We start from the raw sequence: 23,547 nt of genomic DNA, 5'->3' as shown, positions 1-23,547 counted from the left end.
GAAGAATCCCATGCCGTTTTTTTCAATGACTTTTATGTGTATTGCCGGGGCCGACAATTCATTATAGCCGCGAGTACTTTTAAATGACTTTTTTCCTTTAGAAATGTCATTTTGTGCAGTGTTGTAAACACGGAAATATGCGCCACTTTACAGGCATACTATAGACACCCCCCAGGTACAAAATTTAAAGGAATATTTCACTTTTATTGTTTCACTTTAAGCATTATTAAAATCACTGCTCCCGAAAAAAATGGCCATTTTTAAAACTTTTTTTTGCATTGATACATGTCCCCTGGGGCAGGGCCCAGGTCCCCAAACACTTTTTATGACAATAACTTGCATATAAGCCTTTAAAATTAGCACTTTTGATTTTTCATGTTCATGTCCCATAGACTTTAATGCCCCGTACACACGGTCAGACTTTGTTCGGACATTCCGACAACAAAATCCATGGATTTTTTCCGACGGATGTTGGCTCAAACTTGTCTTGCATACACACGGTCGCACAAAGTTGTCGGGAAATCCGATCGTTCTGAACGCGGTGACGTAAAACATGTACGTCGGGACTATAAATGGGGCAGTGGCCAATAGCTTTCATCTCTTTATTTATTCTGAGCATGCGTGGCACTTTGTCCGTCGGATTTGTGTACACACGATCGGAATTTCCGACAACGGATTTTGTAGTCGGAAAATTTTATCTCCTGCTCTCCAACTTTGTGTGTCGGAAAATCCGATGGAAAATGTCCGATGGAGCCCACACACGGTCGGAATTTCCGACAACACGCTCTGATCGGACATTTTCTATCGGAAAATCCGACCGTGTGTACGGGGCATAACAGTGTTTGCGTGTTCGAACCAATTTTTTGCCTGTTCGTATGTTCTGCTGTGAACCCAACCAGGGGGTGTTCGGCTCATCCCTAGTCTTGGTGCTCCTTTATTTCAGAACTGTGGGGGAGATTTACTAAAACTGGAGCACTCAGAATCTGGTGCAGCTGTGCTTGGTAGCCAATCAGCTTCTAACTTCAGTTTGTTCAATTAAGCTTTGACAATAAAACCTGGTAGCTGATTGATTTCTTTGCAGAGCTGCACCAGATTTTGCACTCTCCAGTTTTGGTAAATCTCCCTGTCTTCTTTATTGTGTAATGAAAAAAAGTTGGAGTTGTCACCATAAACAATCAGCAGATATCCATGGTGAATACAGCTGTCCAAACCCTTTGGATTACTGTATATGCTAGCTATATGCTAGCAGGTATGTGCTAGCAGTGCCTGGCATGGTCATCCTAATAGGCTCCTGGTATTAATTTTAATGTTTTAACAATTATGCATACATGCAATCCAGACTGCCAAAATGATATGAGTCCTTACTTTTCTAGTGTATAGTGTTCTGGGCGTCTAGTTTGATATTGACAATCCTATAGTAACAACAGATTTATATAAAATAGTGCCACGCTAAAATGCTATGTGTCAACACAAAGCTATTAACGTTTTCTTTAAAGAAATGTATGTGTTGACAAAACGTCACATAATTTTAGCTCATGAAAATGTTATATGAACCAGAATTTGATTACAATACTCGAACTATAGGCAAAACTTTTATTTTTATTTTGGATAGAGTGAGGGAGGGTTTATGTATGCCCTCTGTGTCCCAATGGGGAGATTTACCTTCACTTCCTAAGCCAAAACAGGAAGTGAGAGTAAATCCCTTCAAATTAAGGGATTTGGAACCCCCAGGTCACCAGAACTTGTGTCCCAGTTGGAAGATTTCCCCTCTAATACTTTTCTGATGACAGCCCAGATATGGGATTTTCTTTTACTTTCACTTTCATTTATAATGGTAAACAACACAAATAGAGAGAGTGGGGTTTATCTACTAAAGCTGGAGAGTGTAAAATCAGGCTCACTTCTGCATAGAAACCAATCAGCTTTGAGGTTTTATTGCCAAACCTTAAAGCGGAGCGGCACCGAAAAAAAAAATTTTAAAAGTCAGCAGCTACAAATACTGCAGCTGCTGACTTTTAAAACATGGACACTTACCTGTCCAGGGCGCCCGCGATGTCGGCACCCGAGGCCGAAGCGTCTCTCCGTCCTCGGGTGCTGCCGCCTCCATCTTCGGTAAGGGAATCAGGAAGTGAAGCCGTGCGGCTTCACTTCCCGGTTCCCTACTGCGCATGCGCGAGTCGCGCAGCGCAATACGAATGGTCCCTGCTGCCTCTGGGACCCGTGTGTTTCCCAGCAGGCAGCGGGGGGGGGAACAGGATGTGGCGTAAATACCCGCAGATTCTGCGGCTATCTACGCCGGAAGTGGGTACAGATACCTGTAATATACAGGTATCTGTACCCCCCTCCCCCCTGAAAGGTGCCAACTGTGTCACCGGAGGGGGGGAGGAATCTAATGAGTGGAAGTTCCACTTTTGGGTGGAACTCCACTTTAATTGAACAAGCTGAGGTTAGAAGCTGACCTAGTGTCCCCTATTGGAAGATTTCCCCTCAATTACTTTTTTGCGGACAACCCAAAATTTGGTATTTTCTTTCTACTTTCACTTTTAACGATAATGGTAAACAGGACAAATAGAGAGGGTGAATCTCCCTAATGGGGACACAGACAACAATAAAAGCTGACAAGGCTTCTAATGCCTCTCCACGCGATCCAAAACGAAAGAAAATAAAAAAGCTTTGACTTTAGATATACTTTAAGGTCTTTTTGAGTGCTAGCTGCTGACAAGTGTCACGTGACTATTGCAGGTGTGGAAAATCATCTAATATTCTATGGTAATATCTGTGACCAATCAGAAGTAGAGCAACCAGCAGCAAGATGCTTAGAAAGGTAATAAGAGGATTTACTGGCTTTGTATAATGTAGTTAGAACAGCTTTGTGTTTACAAAATGTTCCAGTTAATTACTAAGCAGAGAAAACGGATTCCTCCACCATTACATGAGAGACCTATTTTCTCTATTAAACTCCCAAGGTTAAAGAGGCTGTCAAAACAATATACAGTATAAGCAATACTTAGTATACTAGATGTTCTTCTGAAAGAAACAAGAGTAGTCTCCTACAGCAAAAAATATATACACAGATATCATTATGTTTCCTGAGGGAAACATTTGTAATGCTGGTAGGCTATTTGTAGCCGATACAGCCAATACTTGTGTTCTGCCGATGTAGGCACCACCACCACCACCATACCTATTACTTCAGACCAGGGGGGGGCATCTGACCCAGAGTAAGAGTAAATCCATTTAAAACCATTATATTAGTCATGGGTTAGCCTTGGTGTGCTGGAACACACTCTGATGTCCTGGAGGAACTCCAAGGTTTTCATAGGTTAACATAAACCTAAAGTCCAACATAGATAATCAGACTGCCCCTTTAAATGGTCCACAGTATGTAGGAGAACCTCAGAAAGTTAATAGAAAGATGTAAGGTACCAGAGACCCATGAAGATGTAAGGACAGTGCAGAATTCAGTTTGCTGGCACCCGCTGAAAATGTACACTATCAGTTTTTGACAAGATTGCCCTTATTAGTCTACATCCACCACCCGTTTGAAATTTTAGGTGGATCATCTGTGTTATATCACACACTGCATCCTCACCTTTCGATCGCAATTGGTAGAATCTATCAGTGAAAATGTATCACTTGAGCACACAACCCATTTATTGACCTTATCTTGGACTGATCATGATCAGCTAGAAACATCCATCAAACACTTGGCTACATTTTTTTTATGATTTATGCTTGTTTCTGTTAAACATTAAAACTCTTAGGACACTTTCACACGAAGGGTCCAATCAGGTCCACCTGTCAGTTTTTCACGCAGACCTAATTGGACCCTACATTCACCTCTATGGACCGACGGGTGTAAATGGACTTGTGTCTGTTTACACCCACCTACCTCCAATCCAATCTGGTCCGTTAAAAAATTAAAAGGAAGGGAATCCATCTGCCTCTGTCTAGGCAGATCAGATGGGAAGGCAGTTGGGTGTAAATGAACAGCGGAATCCGTTTACCCCTGCAGGTCCGCAGAGCAGACTTGGCCTATGTCTGCTCTGCAGAAAATGAGCAAATACGCAGCTGTCATCAGCCCATTCTGCTCTCATCAGCAGGGATCAGTGGACAGATCTCCTGCTGATCTAATCAGAGTCCACATCGTGTGAAAAGGATCTAAAGCAGCTGTTTAAGATAAAATGAGGAATATGTACAGGAATATGTTCCTGACTACTCAATGAAGTTGATTTACTAAAGGCAAATAAGCTGCTCACTCTTCAAGAGACGTTACGCTTTGAAAAGGAATCTGCCCCAGAGCTTAGTAAATGCGGTGAAGTTTCACTTTGTAAAGCATAACCAATCACAAAACAGCATTTTTGCTTGCACATGATTGGATGATGGAAGTCAGCAGAGCATCACCTCATTCACTAAGCCCTTGGGCAAAATCCGTTACAAAGTGCAACTACCCTTCCAAAGAGTGCAGCCGATTTGCCTTTTGTAAATCAACATTTATGTCTCCAAATATATCTATATTGTATATCTCTCAAAGACTCTAATGCCAAGATCTTTCCCTGGCAGTTTCTGCCTCTGTCCCACAATTCTATTACCAACATGACATGCTCTCACAGGTAGATCCATTAGTTATGTAGTATACAGTAAAGTGTACAGCAGGTAGCCAGTGACACTATGGCTTGGCTTGTCAATTGTACAATCATGTCACAGGCTTTTAGTGCAGATATCTCAACCCCAAAATTCCCCAAATAAGCCAGTGAGGGATCAAACTCAGCGGAAATTTCAGCTTTAGGTGGGACTGACCTATGGGGGTCAAGCAAAGCATTCCAAACACATTATTTTCCCCTTGATTTATTGATGAAGGGACACTCTACAAGCCATCAGCTGTTTGAGTACAATAAAACTACAGTATAATGACCCTTTCATCTGTCTGACTTAAAAAAGAAAACCGTTTAGCAGTATTTACTAAAGGAAAGCCCTGTTATTTTATCTGCTTGACTTGCCGCAGGATACACCCATGTTTTGGGCATTTTGCCAGACGAAGTACATGGTCTAAATACTGAGTCAGCTCTGTACATAAATTGTAAAAGCGCCTTGATCAATTTAAAATAACTGACCTTGCAAAGTAGCCTTGTCTTCTCTCTTTCTTTTCTTCTTTGCTGTCCATTATAAAAACCGTGAGAAGCTCCGACAAGTTCCTGAGCCAGGAGAGCGACTCGTTGTTAATGCATCATGTCCACTAGGGTTCCTCCTGCCGTAACAATACAAATATCAATTAAAGTCAGGGAGCAGACAACCTGTTTCCAGTACAATCAGACATGAACTGTATCCCTTGACAGAAGGAGTTATAAACTTTACCCTGATCACATGGCACAGGAAATGTGCCAACAGAAAAATAAACCTGTGTCGTGAAAAACAAACACGTGGAAAACAGACATTGTTTTATTATTGTAGGTAAGGGGGGATATGATCACCATGTATAAATACATAAGTGCTCCATATAGTGAACTTGGTGTTGAGTTATTCACTTTATGGTCAACACAGAGGACAAGGGGGCACTCTTTACGTCTAGAGGAAAAGAGATTTCATCTCCAAATACGGAAAGGTTTCTTCACAGTAAGAGCTGTGAAAATGTGGAATAGACTCCCTCCAGAAGTGGTTCTGGCCAGCTCAGTAGATTGCTTTAAGAAAGGCCTGGATTCCTTCCTAAATGTACATAATATAACTGGGTACTAACATTTATACGTAAAGTTTATCCAGGGAAAATCCGATTGCCTCTCTGGGATCAGGAAGGAATGTTTTCCCTTGCTGTAGCAAATTGCATCCTGCTTTTTTTTTTTGGGGGGGGGGGGTTCACCTTCCTCTGGATCAACTGTGGGTATAGGATAGGATTGTGTATATGGGATTGTATGATATTGTTTATTTGTTTTATGGTTGAACTAGATGGACTTGTGTCTTTTTTCAACCTGACTAACTATGTAACTATGTAACTATGTATTTGAATAAGAATGGCTTAATCAACTTACCACCACCAGGTCTAGGCGACATTTATTTTGTTTTGACCTAAAAACATGCAACTGAAATTTGTATTGTTTGACATGTGAAACAGACTGTCAGTTCATATTTCAGATTCACTAATAATTTATAATATTTTGATACAAGGCCTTAAAGCGGCAGTAAAGTAAAATACATTATTTTTTTAAATAAAAAAAATCCAAATAATACTCTTACTGTCCCAAGGTGACAACGCTCACTTACTGTACTGTATCCGGCTGCTGTTAGAAATCATGGGTCCACATACAGTCTACTTAAAAGAGCCTCCCCCTTTTATTTTTCTTGCAGCCATGTTGGGGGGCCTTTCATAAAATATCAAGGGACTAAACAGATAGCCTCTGCTGCAATGAACAGTGAATATTCAGTGCTCTCAGGCTTCCAGTTCATTCACAAACTGAAGCACAGTCTACTATGCTTCAGTGTTGCATAGACACAGTGAGTGATCGGTGCCAATCGCTCACTGTATTCATTCAAAAAGGAAAAGGTTGGTAAATAGGACATATTTACCGCACACTCCCCGCTCTCCATCCTTGAAAATTTCCCTGTGTGCCCTCAGCAGCTACCAATCCCCCTGTAGCGCAGCCGGAGGAAAAAAAAGGGGGGGGGAGAAGCCGGAAGAGTTGCAGTGGGAGCCACAAGAATTAGCAATAAGACAGTACAGACATCGCTCCTGCTCAGCAAGTGCCTGGGCCCCTCTTTTGAACTAATGGGCCCTGGGCACCTGCTGAGCAGGAGCAATGTCTGTACTGTCTTATTGCTAATTCTTGTGGCTCCCACTGCAACTCTTCCGGCTTCTCCCAGGAGGACTGGCTGTACTGCCTTATCAGAGGCCCTGACTGTATCTATAGAGGAGCAGTGTTGTTTTCCTAGGGCAGGACTACAGAACACATACCCTTCTTCTCATCTCAAAACCATAGGGGGTGATGTTCTGTAGACATTAAAGATGGTTGGGAATAATAGCAACCAATAACAGTCAGCAGAAAGCACTTAAGACTATTCAGATTGAGAATGATCGCTCTGTTGCTCCTTCTGTACTGTTGCCAGCATTGATGCCGAATGGTAAGGCAACTCTGATGACAACTGATAATGCATACATATGGAGCAGAACATAGCCGACAATCAGGATTATGTTTGTGAAATTTAGTTCTGTGCCATTTTTATCCAGGCTAAATGAGATGGGAATCTATGATAGAGTTCCATTTGTTTTTTTTACTATGTTTGGAACACATTTACTAAAACTGGTGCACACACCATATCTGATGCAGCTATGCATAGTAACCAATCAACTTCCAGGTTTTATTGGCAATGCTTAATTGAACAAACTGAAGTTAAAAGCAGATTGGCTACTATGCACAGCTGCACCAGATTCTGTGTGCTCCAGTGTTAGTAAATCCCCCTCACCAAGTAAAGGAAATGTGATGCCCAAGGAGGGGCAAACTTGACACATATACATTATATGACATTTCTGTACACACCTTGTCTTTCTGAAATAACTATAATATTGTATATATATTTTAAATATCAAAGCTTGGATGGGTGTATTTGGACCACATTAATGCCAATCCATATTTACCATTGCACTATAAGGGCTCATTTACTTCCGCCATTGGATCGCTTTTTCAAAGGAGGGCATTTTTTAGGTAGGGGGAAGACATTATGTTGCATCTTCACTGCCTGTTTTAACCCCTAAACCAGGGGTCTCAAACTGGTGGCCCTCCAGCTATTGTGGAACTACAAGTCCCATATCATGCCTCTGCCTGTGGGAGTCATGCTTGTAACTGTCAGCCTTGCAATGCCTCATGGGACTTGTAGTTTCGCAACAGCTGGAGGGCCACCAGTTTTGCAGCCTAAACACTCACACAACTGTTCTGTGACCATGTGCATTGCATGTGGTTGCGGCTTGGCCACATTTAGTTGAACCACTTCAGCTCCAGAAGATTTTACCCCCTTCATGACCAGGTCATTTATTGCTATTCAGCACTGTGCTACTTCAACTGACAATTGTGCGGTCATGCAACACTGTACCCAAACAAAATGTATATAATTTTTTTTTCACACAAATAGAGCTTTCTTTTGGTCATATTTCTTCACCACTGTGTTTTTTATTTTGTATTATATAAACGAAAAAAGGCCACAAATTTTGAAGAAACACCAATATGTTTTACTTTCTGCTATAAAACTTATCCAATTAACATCGTTTAAAAATCTAATTTCATCAAATATTTACATTAAAATGTATTCTGTTACATATTTTTGGTAAAAAAAATCCCAATAAGGCCCCTTTCACACGAGCTTTCCAATCAGGTCCGCCTGTCAGTTTTTCAGGCGGACCTGATTGGACGCTCCATTTACCTCTATGGAGTGGCAGATGTCAGCGGTGACATGTCCGATCCGATCCTGTTCGTGAAATCCAGATGGATGGTGACCCTGTTTTCAATACGGCTGGTGGATGGGATTGTATAGGATCGGATGAAAACAAACAGGCGGTCCGTTTTCATCAGATCTCCCCATAGAGAGTGGGACTCTGACAGGTCTGTCCCTGCACAGTGAGCAGAGTTGGACCCGTCATCCTCCTGCTCAGCGGGGATCAGCAGATCGATCCCTCGCTGAGCAAAGCAGAGTCCGCTGGGCGGGACGCCCGTGTGAAAGGACCCTAAGCATTTATTGATTGGTTTGGGTGAAAGTTATAGCGTCTACAAACCTTCATATATTTGAATTGAATACTTGAATTTTTTTTAATATACTAGTAATGGTGGCGATCAGCGACTTATAGCGGGACTGTGATAGTGTCAGATTTCACATCGTACTAACTGACACTTTGTGGGAACTGACACTGACAACACCAGTGACACTAATACAGTGATTAGTGCTAATAATATACACTAACACTGTATTTATGACACTGGCTGGGAAGGGGTTAACATCTAGGGGAAATCAAAGAGTTAACTGTGTGCCTAACAAGTGTAAAGTGTTTACTGTGCGGTGATTTTACTAAGGGATGCGCCAATTTTTAATCCCTGCTTTGCACTGTCATGGCCGGAGCTCTGTGTTGTTTCCGCTCTGCCGATCAGCAGGTCCCTGCCATAACTCATTGGCCAGCATGTGCGCGCCCCCTACTGTAAAAGCCGGATCATGTATCAGATACGTGATCCAGAGCAGAGCGGCTGCCCTGCAGCAGTATTTCTGCGTGGGGTAGTCCGCAACTGGTTAATAGGTCCTATTCTGTGGAAAATACTGCCTGCCAAACGTGATGACGGATCATTTTTGCTGTGCCAAAGCATTGCAGCCATGGCATGTACACCACGTCTGCTGCCTTTGCAGCTTAAGGGGGAACAGTTGAGGGGTGGTAAAAACATGACTCAACCACATGTTTTTACTGCATCTCAAAAGCAAGTGTTAACTATAGTGTTTGTTCTCTGGTACAAACATTGGCTATACATGTTGCTGCATGTTTCCACTGGGGTGCATACATCTTTCCCAGTGTCTTTATTACGTGAGATTTTGCATGGTTAAAGTGGGGTCAATCTGGCAGCATACTTCATGCACTTTGGGATTAATAGGAGTTTACACCAATTTCAATGTAAAATCCCTGGAAGAGTCGTAATGATAAAACGCGTTGGGACATGGTTGTAAGGCAACCGGAGGTGACCCGGAAACCGGAAGCGACGTTGCGGCGGGGTTACAACGGTCGGGTGAAATACTAGGAATATGACGTTGTGTCCACCAGGATTGCGATGTGCCAGTTTCCAATTTGTACATGTGTTTTTATACTGGCAAAAATGTGAGTATGAAGGATTTGTTTTTAATAAATTAACCGGTGTTAATACATATCGCACTCGGAGCTCTTCTTTTTCTCCTACATATGAGTGACCTGTGATTCACAGCTGTTTACTGAGGCTTCTTTCTACAACCCAGAGGAGTATAATGCTCATTTTGCCAAACATGAAAATGTGTGGCAAATGTTTCCGGTGAGTCTGAACCCAATGGTGGCACGTTTATCACATGGTGTGGTGTGGAGATTTTCAGGGTCATTACTTGATCATCACAGACCAATTATTGGAAGACAATACATCTTGTTTTTTATGATACACAAGGACTTTATATACTAATTTGGACTTTATTTTATTATTAATATTATTTTTCAGATGGTGTTAAGTCACTTTGTTACTTTTTTGATTGGTGTTTTATATTGTTTATGCACTTGACATGTTGAATAATTGACTGCTTTCTTTCTTTAGCACTGCTGTTTATCATACAGTACCTTGCAAAAGTATTCACCCCCCTTGGCCTGTTACCTATTTTGTTACATTACAGCCTTTAGTTCAATGTTTTTTTAATCTGAATTATATGTGATGGATCAGAACACAATAGTCTAAGTAGGTGAAGTAAAATTAGAAAAATATATACATAAAACTATTTTTCAGAAATAAAAAACTGATAATTGACATGTGCGTATGTATTCACCCCCTTTGTTATGAAGCCCATAAAAAGCTCTGGTGCAACCAATTACCTATAGAAGTCACATAATTAGTGAAATTATGTGCACCTGTGTGTAATCTAAGTGTCACATGATCTGTCATTACATACACACCTTTTTGAAAGGCCCCAGAGGCTGTAACACCTAAGCAAGAGGCACCACTAACCAAACACTGCCATGAAGACCAAGGAACTCTCCAAACAAGTAAGGGACAATGTTGTTGAGAAGTACAAGTCAGGGTTAGGTTATAAAAAATATCCAGATCTTTGATGATCCCTAGGAGCACCATCAAATCTATCATAACCAAATGGAAAGAACATGGTACAACAGCAAACCTGCCAAGAGACGGCCGCACACAAAAACTCACGGACCGGGCAAGGAGGGCATTAATCAGAGAGGCAGCACAGAGACCTAAGGTAACCCTGGAGGAGCTGCAGAATTCCGCAGCAGAGACTGGAGTATCTGTACATAGGATGACAATAAGCCGTACGCTCCATAGAGTTGGGTTTTATGGCAGAGTGGCCAGAAGAAAGCCATTACTTTCAGCAAAAAAACAAAATGGCACGTTTTGAGTTTGCGAAAAGGCATGTGGGAGACTCCCAAAATGTATGGAGGAAGGTGCTCTGGTCTGATGAGACTAAAATTGAACTTTTTGGTCATCAAAGAAAACGCTATGTCTGGCTCAAACCCAACACATCACATCACCCAAAGAACACCATCCCCACAGTGAAACATGGTGGTGGCAGCATCATGCTGTGGGGATGTTTTTCAGCAGTCTGGACTGGGAAACTGGTCAGAGATGAGGGAAAGATGGATGGTGCTAAATACAGGGATATTCTTGGGCAAAACCTACTCTGTGTGCAATTTGAGGCTAGGACGGAGGTTCACCTTCCAACAAGACAATGACCCCAAACACACTGCTAAAGCAACACTTGAGTGGTTTAAGGGGAAACATGTACATGTGTTGAAATGGCCTAGTCAAAGCCCATACCTCCAATAGAAAATCTGTGGTCAGACTTAAAAATTGCTGTTCAGAAGCGCAAACCATCCAACTTGAAGGAGCTGGAGCAGTTTTGCAAGGAGGAATGGGCAGAAATCCCAGTGGTAAGATGTGGCAAGCTCATAGAGACTTATCCAAAGTGACTTGGAGCTGTGATAGCCGCAAAAGGTGGCTCTACAAAGTATTGACTTTAGGGGGGTGAATAGTTATGCACATTGACATTTTCTGTTATTTTGTCCTATTTGTTGTTTGCTTCGCAATAAAAAAAAAATCTTCAAAGTTGTGGGCATGTTCTGTAGGCTTGCCATATTTGTAGGGTAGATATATAAGCAAACAACGTATGATATACTGTATATGGAAGCTGTGAACTCATAAAAAAAACACATGAATGCTACCTAACAACACAACTGAACCAAGTGTACTGTTTTTTTTATTTAAGTCATATGAGGTTTACTGAGCTGTGTGTGTTTAGTGAGTTGAACTGTAAACATTATAATAAGCCCAAGGACAAACGGTTTATGGTGAGTCCCCTCTGATCCGCAGTTTTTAGTTACTTTAAAACATAGAAGATCTTGATAAAAGTTTGATATTGGGGTGAATACGGGTAAAATGCATTTTCATTGGCAGAATAATATTATTTTTGGGTTATGTATAGGAAGTTGAATGTTATTAGCTTACAAGATTTCTGGCAGGAGCAACAAGTATTTTTACATGAACACATATAACAAAATGCTTTCAATGGTATATTTAACAGACCAAAGGCAAGCAAATAAGAGAAGGTCACTGTTAGAGATTACATATGTTTCAAGTTTGATCCAAAAGGCTTAAGTCACTGATGTTTCCATTGGGTCACAGCCCACCTTTATCACTTATTTATATATATATATATATATATATATATATATATATATATATATATATATATATATACACACACATAGTGACAGTGTGAGGCCCTGCCACTACTTTGCTGGAATGCCTTCTCATGCAGCGTACACACGGTCGGACTTTTCCACCGGACTGGTCCGACGGACGCCGACGGACCAAATCCGGCGGACAATCCAATCGTGTGTGGGCTTCATCGGACCTTCAGCAGACTTTTCCAGTCGCAAATCTGACGGACTTTAGATTTGGAACATGCTTCAAATCTTTACGTCGTAACTCCGTCGGACCCAGAAATCCGCTCGTCTGTATGCTAGTCCGACTGACAAAAAACCGACGCTAGGGCAGCTATTGGCTACTGGCTATAAACTTATTTTTTATTTTCTTATTTATTTCAGGTACTTATATATCGTCGTCAATTTACGCAGTGCTTTACATATACATTGTATATTCACATCAGTCCCTACACCCTCAAGAAGCTTACAATCTAAGGTCCCTAACTCACATTCATACATACTAGGGACAATTTAGACAGGATCCAATTAACCTACCAGCATGTCTTTGGAGTGTGGGAGGAAACCGGAGTACCCAGAGGAAACCCACGCAGACACAGGGAGAACATGCAAACTCCAGGCAGGTAGTGTCGTGGTTGGGATTCGAACCAGCAACCCTTCTTACTGCTAGGCGAGAGTGCTACCCACTACACCACTGTGCCGCACTTCCTTATTTTAGTCCGGTGAACGTCATCACGTACGATTTTGGTGTGATTATGTGTAGGCAAGTCCGTTCGTTAAAAAGTCCGTGGGAAGTCCGTCAAAAGTCCGTGGGAAGTCCATCGGACTAGTCCGGTCGAAAAGTCCGCCCGTGTGTACACGGCATAAAACGCTGGTTGCCCGGTTGTTTTGCTGACCCACTGTGTTCAATTCTCTTAAAAGTGACACTGCCAGCTTACCCATTTGTGGCACTGAAAAAAACAAAAACCCACTTGCTGATACTCACGTTGGCCATGCTCCCCTACCTCTGCCCTACTTTAAAGTCAATATCCACTGGAAGAGCATAAAGATTGGTGTGGTGATAGCTAAGTCAATAAGATTGACACAAACTTCTGACACGTAGAAGCAAAAGAAGCAGCAAAAGGAAAAATCACTGAACTGCATCCTCACAATTGTATGCATACATTTACACACAGACTCTCCTAATAAGTTTTCTCAAAACTAATATCAAACATACTAAGTGCAAGTGACCTTTATAAAAAGGATTTGTCTGAGGACTTCTTTTGTCCAATGTTTATTTTTGGAAGCCTTGTCAAAGCTGAACCTTGTTTATCAAACTCCGGTCAACATTAGCCCTTTTACCTTTTTATTATGATATCCCTTGGTTGTGCGCAATGGTTTTTAACATTATCAGACCTCTAGATTTTAGCTGATTTATACAGTCAGGCTGGTTCGACTTATCTTACTTACTCAGCAAGGCTTGCATATTAGATTTTCTTCTCCCCATTGAATGTTTTTATTTTACAGATATTGACCATGGATTAAATTCTGCTAAAATTAACTTTGTAGTTAACGCAATTATATTGAACTAATTTGAGTATTCTGCTCAAGATTGCCTTCAAAACATTGTTGCTGATGCACATTTACCATCATTCCTGCACTCTAACTGACTTTGTAGAGAACATCATGAAGACTTACCATACATAGTAATGCGCCGTACACACGGTCGGATTTTCCGATGGAAAATGTCCGATCGGAGCGTGTTGTCGGAAATTCCGACTGTGTGTGGGCTCCATCGGACATTTTCCATCGGATTTTCTGACACACAAAGTTGGAGAGCAGGAGATAAAATTTTCCGACAACAAAATCCGTTGTCGGAAATTCCGATCGTGTGTACACAAATCCGACGGACAAAGTGCCACGCATGCTCAGAATAAATAAAGAGATGAAAGCTATTGGCCACTGCCCCGTTTATAGTCCCGACGTACGTGTTTTACGTCACCGCGTTCAGAACGACCGGATTTTCCGACAACTTTGTGTAACCATGTGTATGCAAGACGAGTTTGAGCAAACATCCGTCGGAAAAAATCCTAGGATTTTGTTGTCGGAATGTCCGAACAAAGTCCGACCGTGTGTACGGAGCATTACACTGGGATAATGGAATTAAATTGACACTAAACTGAGATTTAACCACTTGACCTCCGGAAGATTTACTCCCCTTCATGACCAGGCCATTTTTTGAGATACAGCACTGCGTTACTCAACTGATGTTAACTGAAAATTGCATAGTCATGCAACGCTGTACCCAAATAAAATGTAAGTTATTTTTTTTGCCATAAATAGAGCTTTCTTTTGGTGGTTTTTGACCACCACTGCAATTTTTATTTTTTTGCGTTATAAACCAAAAAAATTTTGAAAAAAAAAAAAAGACAATATTTTTTAATTTCTGATATAAAACATATCTAATAAAAAGAATTACAAAAATCTAATTTCTTCATAAATTTAGACCAATATATATTCTGCTACATATTTTTGGTGTAAAAATCTCAATAAGTGTATATATTGATTGGTTTGCGCAAAGGTTATAGTGTCTACAAACTATGGAATATATACTGGAATTATATATATATATATATTAGTAATGGTGAAGATCAGCGACTTAAAGCAGGACTGCGATATTGTGGTGGACAATCTGACACCAACTGACACTTTGTGGGAACCAGAGACACTAAAACAGTGCTAAAAATATACAATGTCACTGTACTAATGACATTGGCTGGGAAGGGGTTAAACATCTAGGGTGATCAAAGGGTTAAATGTGTGGCTAGTCAGTGTTTTTGTGTACTTTGTGTGGTGCTTTTACTAAGGACAGAGTCCTGCAATGTCTACATCGGCAGAGCTCAGTCCAGCCTCTCTCCTCGACCATCAGCGGGTGCCAGTGGACATCCATTGGCCAGTACCCGCTGATCAGTTTCTGCTGTGACTATTTACAGCAGAAGCGACATCCCCCCTGCCCGGAAGTGCAGAATCACGTATATATGCGTGATTCTGCATAGACTGGCCACCCTGTAGCAGCAAATTTGCATAAGTGGTTAAAAAAAGTATGTTTTCTTAACTCAAAAAGTACCTTCTAGTTCTCTCAGCCACCTCTAAATATCCACATTCTTTATTTTTTTATTTTTTGCTGCTGTCATCCAATTAGGAATGTAACCACCTTCTCTTGCTTGCTTCCAAGATGAACAAGAGCAGTGTACTTAGGGTTGCCACCTCATCCCTTTAAAACCGAACACATATTAATTACACAGGTTCTGTGGCTGATTACTTAACTAACTAATTATTTAATTAAATAACTATTTAGTTAGCCAATAAGTAGTGTTGTAGTAAAGTGCAGGGTATATTACGTTACACCCTCATATTCCCTTTGAACTGGGAAAAGGATTTTCTTAATTGGAGCTTTCCAGAATCAGGGTGTAAACAGGAACTGTTTTCCATGGGCTTCCACTTGGGGGAAACGTGTGAGGACTTCTCTCAATATAGGAAGCAAGGCAGATTGTGTTCCTCATTTGGAGGAACGCTGGGACAATTAGTAACCCACTGCCATGGCACAGGTTTCTCTCTTTACACCTCTCTCAAAGGGGGTGATTTACTAAAGCTGGAGAATGCAAAATCTGGTGCCCCATCGTTGGTATCAAAGGGAGGAATAGTGCCCCTTAGACATCAAAGAAATTCTGGACAGCCGCATTCCAAAAATATTTGCCTTTATTCAATAAGGTGTCATCCAAAATACAGGTCACAGCAAAATGGAACAAAGCTCTGTTAGCTTTGTTCCATTTTGCTGTGACCTGTATTTTGGATGACACCTGATTGAATAAAGGCAAATATTTTTGGAGTGCGGCTGTCCAGAATTTCTTTGATGTCTAACTGCCATAGCATTGCCAGCACCTGGACTTCTAGACTGAAGGAGATACCTTTTACCTTGATCTGACCCACCTGGAGCGGTGATACACTCTCTCTACTAGGAATAGTGCCCCATCGTTGGTATTCGTGGGAGGAAAAGCGCAACATCATTGGTATTAGTGGGAGGGATAGTGCCCACTGTTGGCATCAGTGCAAGGAATAGTGCTCCATTGTTAATATCAGTGGGAGGAATAGTACCCTATTATCAGAATTAGTGGGAGAAATAATGTCCATTATTGGTATCAATGGGAGGAATAGTACCCCATTATTGGTGTCAGTGGCAGGAATAGAGCCTCATCATTGGTATTAATGGGAGGAATAGTGCCCCACTGTTGGTGTCAATGGGAAGAATAGTGCTTTGTAACAGTGGGAGGAATAGTACCCCATTGTTGATATCAGTGGGAGGAATAGTGCCCCATTGTTTGTATAAGTGGGAGGAATAGTGCCCCATTGTTGGTATCAGTGGGAGGAACAGTGCCCCATTGTTGGTATCAGTGGGAGGAATAGTGCCCTACTGTTGGTGTCAGTGGGAAGAATAGTGCTTCATATCAGTGGGAGGAATAGTGCCCCAAGGGCCAGATAAAGGTTAGCAAAGAGCCACATCTAGCCCATGGGCCGCAGTTTGGAGACCGCTGCTTTAAAGCATCACCCTAAACACCCAAGTTCTATTGTTTCAGTGCTGAAAAAGAACCTATTTAGTTGCTATGGATATCATTTCCATTGTTCCTTTCTTTGAGTTGTTTAATATATATCCCCATAATTTTTACTTTTCTCATACAATGAAAGCCACTGTTCATAAAATATATAAACAATACAAAATTCTAAGTTAATATGGTTAATGTTTCTATAAGCAACACATGAGAAAGCTCAAAATATTACATGTGATGTACGATTCATTGTATTTCCTAAAACATTTGAAAACCTCAAACATCTAATAATGAACCACTGGCACACAGAGTATTGTGTTCTATGCAAATGAAGTGAGAACTAACGTTTAGTCTGTTTATGCCAAAAGAAGGCTATTTTTATCCATTTCTTCTACACAGGGAAATACACTGAACACGTATTTACCATTTCACAGCAAGTAAAACAATATTCTGTTGTACCAAGTACTAGTGTATATACAAAAACAGTGTGCCTCACATCAAAACTGAAGGAAAGCATAAATAAGGCGCTGCCCTTATTACCCAAAATCAGGTTTCAGGCAAAACCCAACTGGCTGCCATAGGCAAAACTGACCAATTACTTCTCCACCTACCTGAACACTCAGGCCAGTGCAACTGTAAACCCTTGGCTCACAGATAAGGTCCACAGCGCGTGGTCGGTCAAGCTCCATCCAGCTCAGATGCTTACTCAAAGTCTATAGCATGCTGAACGCTGTACCAAGTGATCTCCTAGATTGTAAGCTTTAACGAGCAAGGCCCTCTCATTCCTCCTGTACTGAATTGTACTGTAACTGTACTGTCTGCCCTCATGTTGTACAGTGCTGTGCAAACTGTTGGTGCTATATAAATCCTGAATAATCATGTTTAGGGCCCTATATGTTCAGGGACGAATGCATGGAATGCAGGTATGCCACAGATGTTGAAAGCCTCCAGACAACGTGGCTGGACAAAGCACCTGTGCCTCCAGGACACATTAAAACACAAGGACTGCATGCACAGGCGCTAGATTACTTGTGTGCAAGGGGCCAAAAGGTAAATAATTTATTTCAGTGTTAATGATTGTTAGCTGGTCATTCTAAATGAGTACAACAAACATAGAATTTCCCTATTAAATGGGAGTTCAACATTTTTTACTTATTTTCCTTATAATAGGAGGAAAGCTAATGTTTCTCACTACCTGATACTTTCACAACACATAAATCTGATTTAATAATGCAGACTTGTGCTACCTAAGAATTGTGATTTAAAAATGTGTATGAAAAATTAAAGAGTTCCCCTAGACACAAATGGTTAATGCCCCTTGGTTCTATAGTCTGCTGTACTTTCAGGCCAAATGACATTGGTGGCTTCTAATGAATCTTCTTGAAAATCTGAAATGGAAGTACAGCAGACCATAGAACCAGGGGGCATTAACAAGCTTTGGCTAAATGACATTGGTTAAATGACATTGGTGGCTTCAAATGAATCTTCTTGAAAATCTGAAAAGGAAGTACAGCAGACCATAGAACAAGGGGGCAATAACCACTTTGGCCAAATGACATTGGTGGCTTCTAATTAATCTTCCTGAAAATCTGAAAAGGAAGTACAGCAGACCATAGAACCAGGGGGCAATAACCACTTTGGCCAAATGACATTGGTGGCTTCTAATTAATCTTCCTGAAAATCTGAAATGGAAGTACAGAAGACCATAGAATCAGGGGGCATTAACCACTTTGGCCAAATGACATTGGTGGCTTCTAATGAATCTACTTGAAAATCTGAAATGGAAGTACAGCAGACCATAAATCAAGGGGGCATTAACCACTTTGTGTCCAGGGGAACTCTTTAATTTTCCCATACACATGTTAAAATCGCAATTTTTTTGCTACAAAAATACTTAGAACCCCAAACAATTATATATTTTCTGAAAGCAGAAACCATGTAACATAAAACGGTAGCCATTGCAATTTCTAATCATTTGTTATATGCACAACTGTTTTTCAAGCACATATTTTTAAGAAAAAAATACACCAAAATTAATTTTAATACACACAAACATGATATAGTACCCATTTTTTTGGTAAAATAAAAAAGATGAGGTTGCATTAAGTATATATTACCAAACATGTCAAGACTCAAAATTGTGCATGCTGGTGAAATGGCAAAAAACTGTGGTAACTAACATTTTTCATAGGTGCTGCTTTATACGCCTTTACATGTTATCAATTTAGAGTTAACATGATTTAAAGACCTAGAATTTTTTCTCTCACTTCAGTGTTCACTGTGATACTTCAAATGTGTGGCACAATCTCTGTTTACATACATGTGCAAGCCTTATGGGGAAACAGGGGTGCTTTGATTTTTTTTATTATTTGTATCTATTTTATCACATTTTTTTTTATTTATTTTTTATTTTTTTAAGCTTTTTATTATTTTAAGTTATTGCTATATGATAGCTTGGGCAGGTGACAGGTCCTCTTTATGGGGATGTCAGGGGTCTATTAGACATCCATTGTTTCCCTTCCCTCCACTGCAGCTAATCAAGCAGGAGATTGTGCTTGTTTAGCTGCTTCCCTGGCTACAGTAGCCAAAAAATGAATGAACTGAAACCAGAAGTCACTAAATGCTCTTTGCTTCCGGTTTTATTACTCACAGAGGAGATCACGGAACAGCTCTTTCATGATCTCCTCCTGCACTCACAGCTGGGGCAGGTTACTGTGGTCCTGGTCTCCTTGGGCTGCTGCACCCACTTCTTTGAGGACAACAAATGTGATAATCCCTTTAGCTGTCCTCAAAGAAGGCGCCTTGGTGGCCATTTTGTTGTAGCCCGTGTCCCCAAAATAAGCCAGGGTATAGGGATGTAAACATTGAATATTTGAACCAGATTTCATAGGTACAGAAAAAAACCTATGTTTTTACAAATGACACAGTGGGATTGATTTAAAGTGTTACTAAACCCACAACAGTAAAATCAGTCTTTATATGAGTTAGGTATACTTGTTATACTCACTGTGGAATCTAAGGGGTTATTCCTCCGCATTGTGTATAAAGGCTGTTTGATCTTGTCTTCTCTTATCCTCCCCTTCTTCCACTGTCCCTAATCCATCTCCTGACATTACAGAGCACTGGGGCATTTTTTTGGGGGGGTGGGGGTGCATGTGATCAGCAGAGGACCAATCAGTATTGTCCAAACTGAGGGTCAGGATCCTGCGGCCTCATAGGACAGTCAGAGTAGAATGAAAACTCATCCTACAAGCTTTAACCCGACACTGATAGAAGTCCTAAGACTGCTATATACTGCTGATGAGAAAAGGTATTTTTCTGTTTATATTTAATAAAATAATTGCATTTCCATGTTCTGTGTACCGTGGGAGACCAGATATAGTGAATATAGGGTTCTGGGTTTAATAACACTTTAATAAAACTGGAGAATGCAAAATCTGGTGGAACTCTGCATAGAAACCAGCTAGCTTCCAGTTTTTGTTTATCAAAGCTTAACTGAACAAACTGAAGTTAGAAGCCGATTGACTACCATGCACAACTGCACCAGATCTTGTACATTCCAGTTTTAGTAAAAGGAAACCTACTGCAGCTCCTTATCTGCATTGGTCAGTTTATGTAAAAGGTGAACTTTGACTTAATTTTCTAAAACAAGCCATGGCTGACCTTTGTGACTGACAGAGAAAAAAAAGGGATGGGAGATTCAAATTTAGTGTCTCTGTTGTAAATTTTGATGACAAATTTCCCCACAATGCCTATAACTATGGAGGGCAGTGATGGTTTAGTTTAAAGTGATTTTATTGCATGTCCAGAATAGGCACATGATTGAATGTTCATAGTCATTTTAAATCCTGCAGCCCAATTTATTTTATCTATTTTTATATAGAGTACAAGGAGGAAAGATTAGAATTTCTGCTGTTTTTATATAGGATTCAAACATTTTTTAATTGAATCTTATTAGTAAAATGTGTGAATCCTGTTTTTTTTTTTTTTTTTTTATTGTGGAATAATACATTTATAAATAGACCCCTAACAAGTTACTGTCTTTGACCCAATTAGGAAACAGACAGTAATAAAAACAAACAAACAAAGGCTTTATCTCCTTTTCCCTACTATCCAAAACTAAACAAAAAAAGATTTGGCAGGTGTTGGACTTTAGTAGAGCTACAGAAATAATGTAACATTTCCTTATTTACTTTATAACAATGACACACAAGAGGAAATGAAGCAATATAAATGTTTTTTTGGGCATTTATATAACAACACAATGTGACATCCCTGAGCACATTAATCACTGAAACACGTTATTACATTTGTAACTTTTCTTGATAAAAACACAAATACTTTATTAAGTCTTATTTACTTTAACTTTTCTTGTTGCTATTACAGATAGGGCAGTGTTTCCTTATGAATTTGTCACAACAGGACTGAGTCAGTAAAAGTGGCACATTAACAATAAAAAGGATGCCCGTGTCAGAACATCATACTCTCAATTACCAGCTCTCTGCTCCAGTGCTGGGACAAGGCCATCTGGTGCCCAGGGCGAAGATGGCAAACTGCGCCCCAGCCCCCCCAATCCCCCCCCCCCCCCCCGGATGAAGAAAGAGTCAGTGTCCTTTCAAAACCAGAAAACACTTAAAACAATACAACAATACAATAGTGTAGCTGCAGCCCTGTCGCAGTATATGTACTGCGGCGGGTTGGCAAATGGATAAATTGTAAGTTCACTTTACAGAAAATCTGTAAGGTGAACTTACATTGAACCCCCTCCCCATCCCTCCCAGTCCTGCTAACCTGGAGTCCAGCGATCCCCCGCACTGACCCCTTTGCATTACACAGCCCCCTGCACTACTTTACATTACACAGCCCCCTGCACCTCTGGGCCCCTTTACATTACACAGCACCCTGCACCTCTGGGCCCCTTTACATTACACATCCCCCTGCACCCCTGGGCCCCTTTACATTACACAGCACCTTGCATCTCTGGACCCCTTTACATTACACATCACCCTGCAGCTCTGGACCCCCTGCATGTTACACAGACCCCCCTTCAGTGCAGACGCCCCCTTCAGTATAGCCCCCCTGTTCAGTGCAGACCCCCCTTCAGTGTAGCCCCCCATTCAGTGTAGCCCCCCGTTCAGTGCAGATGCCCCCATTCAGTGTAGCCCCCTGTTCAGTGTAGCCCCCCATTCAGTATAGCCCCCCGTTCAGTGCAGACCCCCCTTCAGTGTAGCCCCCTGTTTAGTGCAGCCACCCCCATTCAGTGTAGCCCCCTGTTCAGCGTACCCCTGTTCAGTGCAGACCCCCCTTCAGTGTAGCCCCTGTTAGGTGTAGCCCCCCCATTCAGTGTAGCCCCCCGTTCAGTGCAGACGCCCCCTTCAGTGTAGCCCCCCGTTCAGTGCAGACACCCTCTTTCAGTGTAGCCCCCCATTCAGTGTAGTCCCCCATTCAGTGTAGCCTCCCCATTCAGTGTAGCCCCCCATTCTGTATAGCCCCCCCATTCAGTATAGCCCCCCCATTCAGTATAGCCCCCCCATTCAGTGCAGATGCCCCCATTCAGTGTAGCCCCCTGTTCAGTGTAGCCCCCCCGTTCAGTGCAGACCCCCCTTCAGTGTAGCCCCCATTCAGTGTAGCCCCCCATTCAGTGTAGCCCCCCATTCAGTGCAGACGCCCCCTTCAGTGTAGCCCCCCGTTCAGTGCAGACACCCCTTTTAGAGTAGCCCCCCATTCAGTGTAGCCCCTCCCATTCAGTGTAGCCCCCCCATTCAGTGTAGCCCCCCATTCAGTACAGTGTGCAGACTCCCCCCATTCGGTACCTCAGCGGATCCCCTCCCCCTGTTTACACATAAACAGAGAGGAGGGGGAGGCGGCTTCACTCTGGTTGGCTGTGCCTGTGTGACATCTGGGATCGCACGGACAGACAGCCTGCGGCCGTGAGAGGAGGGGATGGTAGGTGCAGCGGTGTCACCCTGCGCCCCCCCCCACACCCCTCCCCCTCACATCACAATATAGATCGCCTCTCTCTGCCTGTGCCTGTCACTGCGCCACTGCCTAAACCCGCGGCGCTGCCACCACTTCAATCGCGGGGGCGGGCCACCCTGACACCCCCCCAGTGTGTTGTGTGGTACTCGGGGCGGCCCGCCCCCAACTTAGTACGCCTCTGCACATCTCTGCAAGCAGGCGCAGCTCTGCAATGTTGTAGAGGCAGTCGGTGATAGTCACTTGCCCAAAAAGTTTAACATCACACTGCCTGCCAGCGCTGTGCCCCCCTTCCTACAATAAATTGCTTCTGCCCACCCCTTGTACTGGCCCTGCTCTGCTCTGCCCAATTCCCCCCACGCTCACTGGAGCGCTGAGCTATGGAGGGGGGCGGAGCAGCCGGCTCAGCCTCTCAGGGGCTGGCATGGTCCAGGGATCAGCGGTCTTGCCCAAGCGTGGACCGGCTCTGTGACATCTGCGGAGAGCAGACTTCAGCCCGCTGTCTGCTGAAAACAGGTCACAGAAGTACAAAATGCACTCCTGTGATCCACTGCTTTGGCTGTA

At 42.0% G+C, this 23,547-nt stretch overlaps 1 protein-coding gene across 5 annotated transcripts in view; it reads right to left on the bottom strand.

The window, feature by feature from the left end:
• Positions 1–23,547, bottom strand: part of NCOA7 (nuclear receptor coactivator 7) — a 254,603-nt gene that overhangs the window by 198,778 nt on the left and 32,278 nt on the right. For 4 of the 5 annotated variants that reach the window (XM_073627200.1, XM_073627204.1, XM_073627205.1 and 1 more), the window contains exon 2: positions 5,115–5,248. In XM_073627200.1, coding sequence (XP_073483301.1) covers positions 5,115–5,164 — 50 coding nt within the window. In that variant the 5' untranslated portion in view covers positions 5,165–5,248. Of the gene's footprint in view, positions 1–5,114; positions 5,348–23,547 lie in introns of those variants that run through there. The other variant, XM_073627202.1, reaches the window with a different exon arrangement.

Source organism: Aquarana catesbeiana, linkage group LG04 (genome assembly GCF_042186555.1).
Source record: "Aquarana catesbeiana isolate 2022-GZ linkage group LG04, ASM4218655v1, whole genome shotgun sequence".
In the NCBI taxonomy this organism is placed as follows: domain Eukaryota; kingdom Metazoa; phylum Chordata; class Amphibia; order Anura; family Ranidae; genus Aquarana; species Aquarana catesbeiana.
Note: the sequence above shows the minus strand (reverse complement) of the source record. Positions and strands in the feature narration are given on the sequence as shown.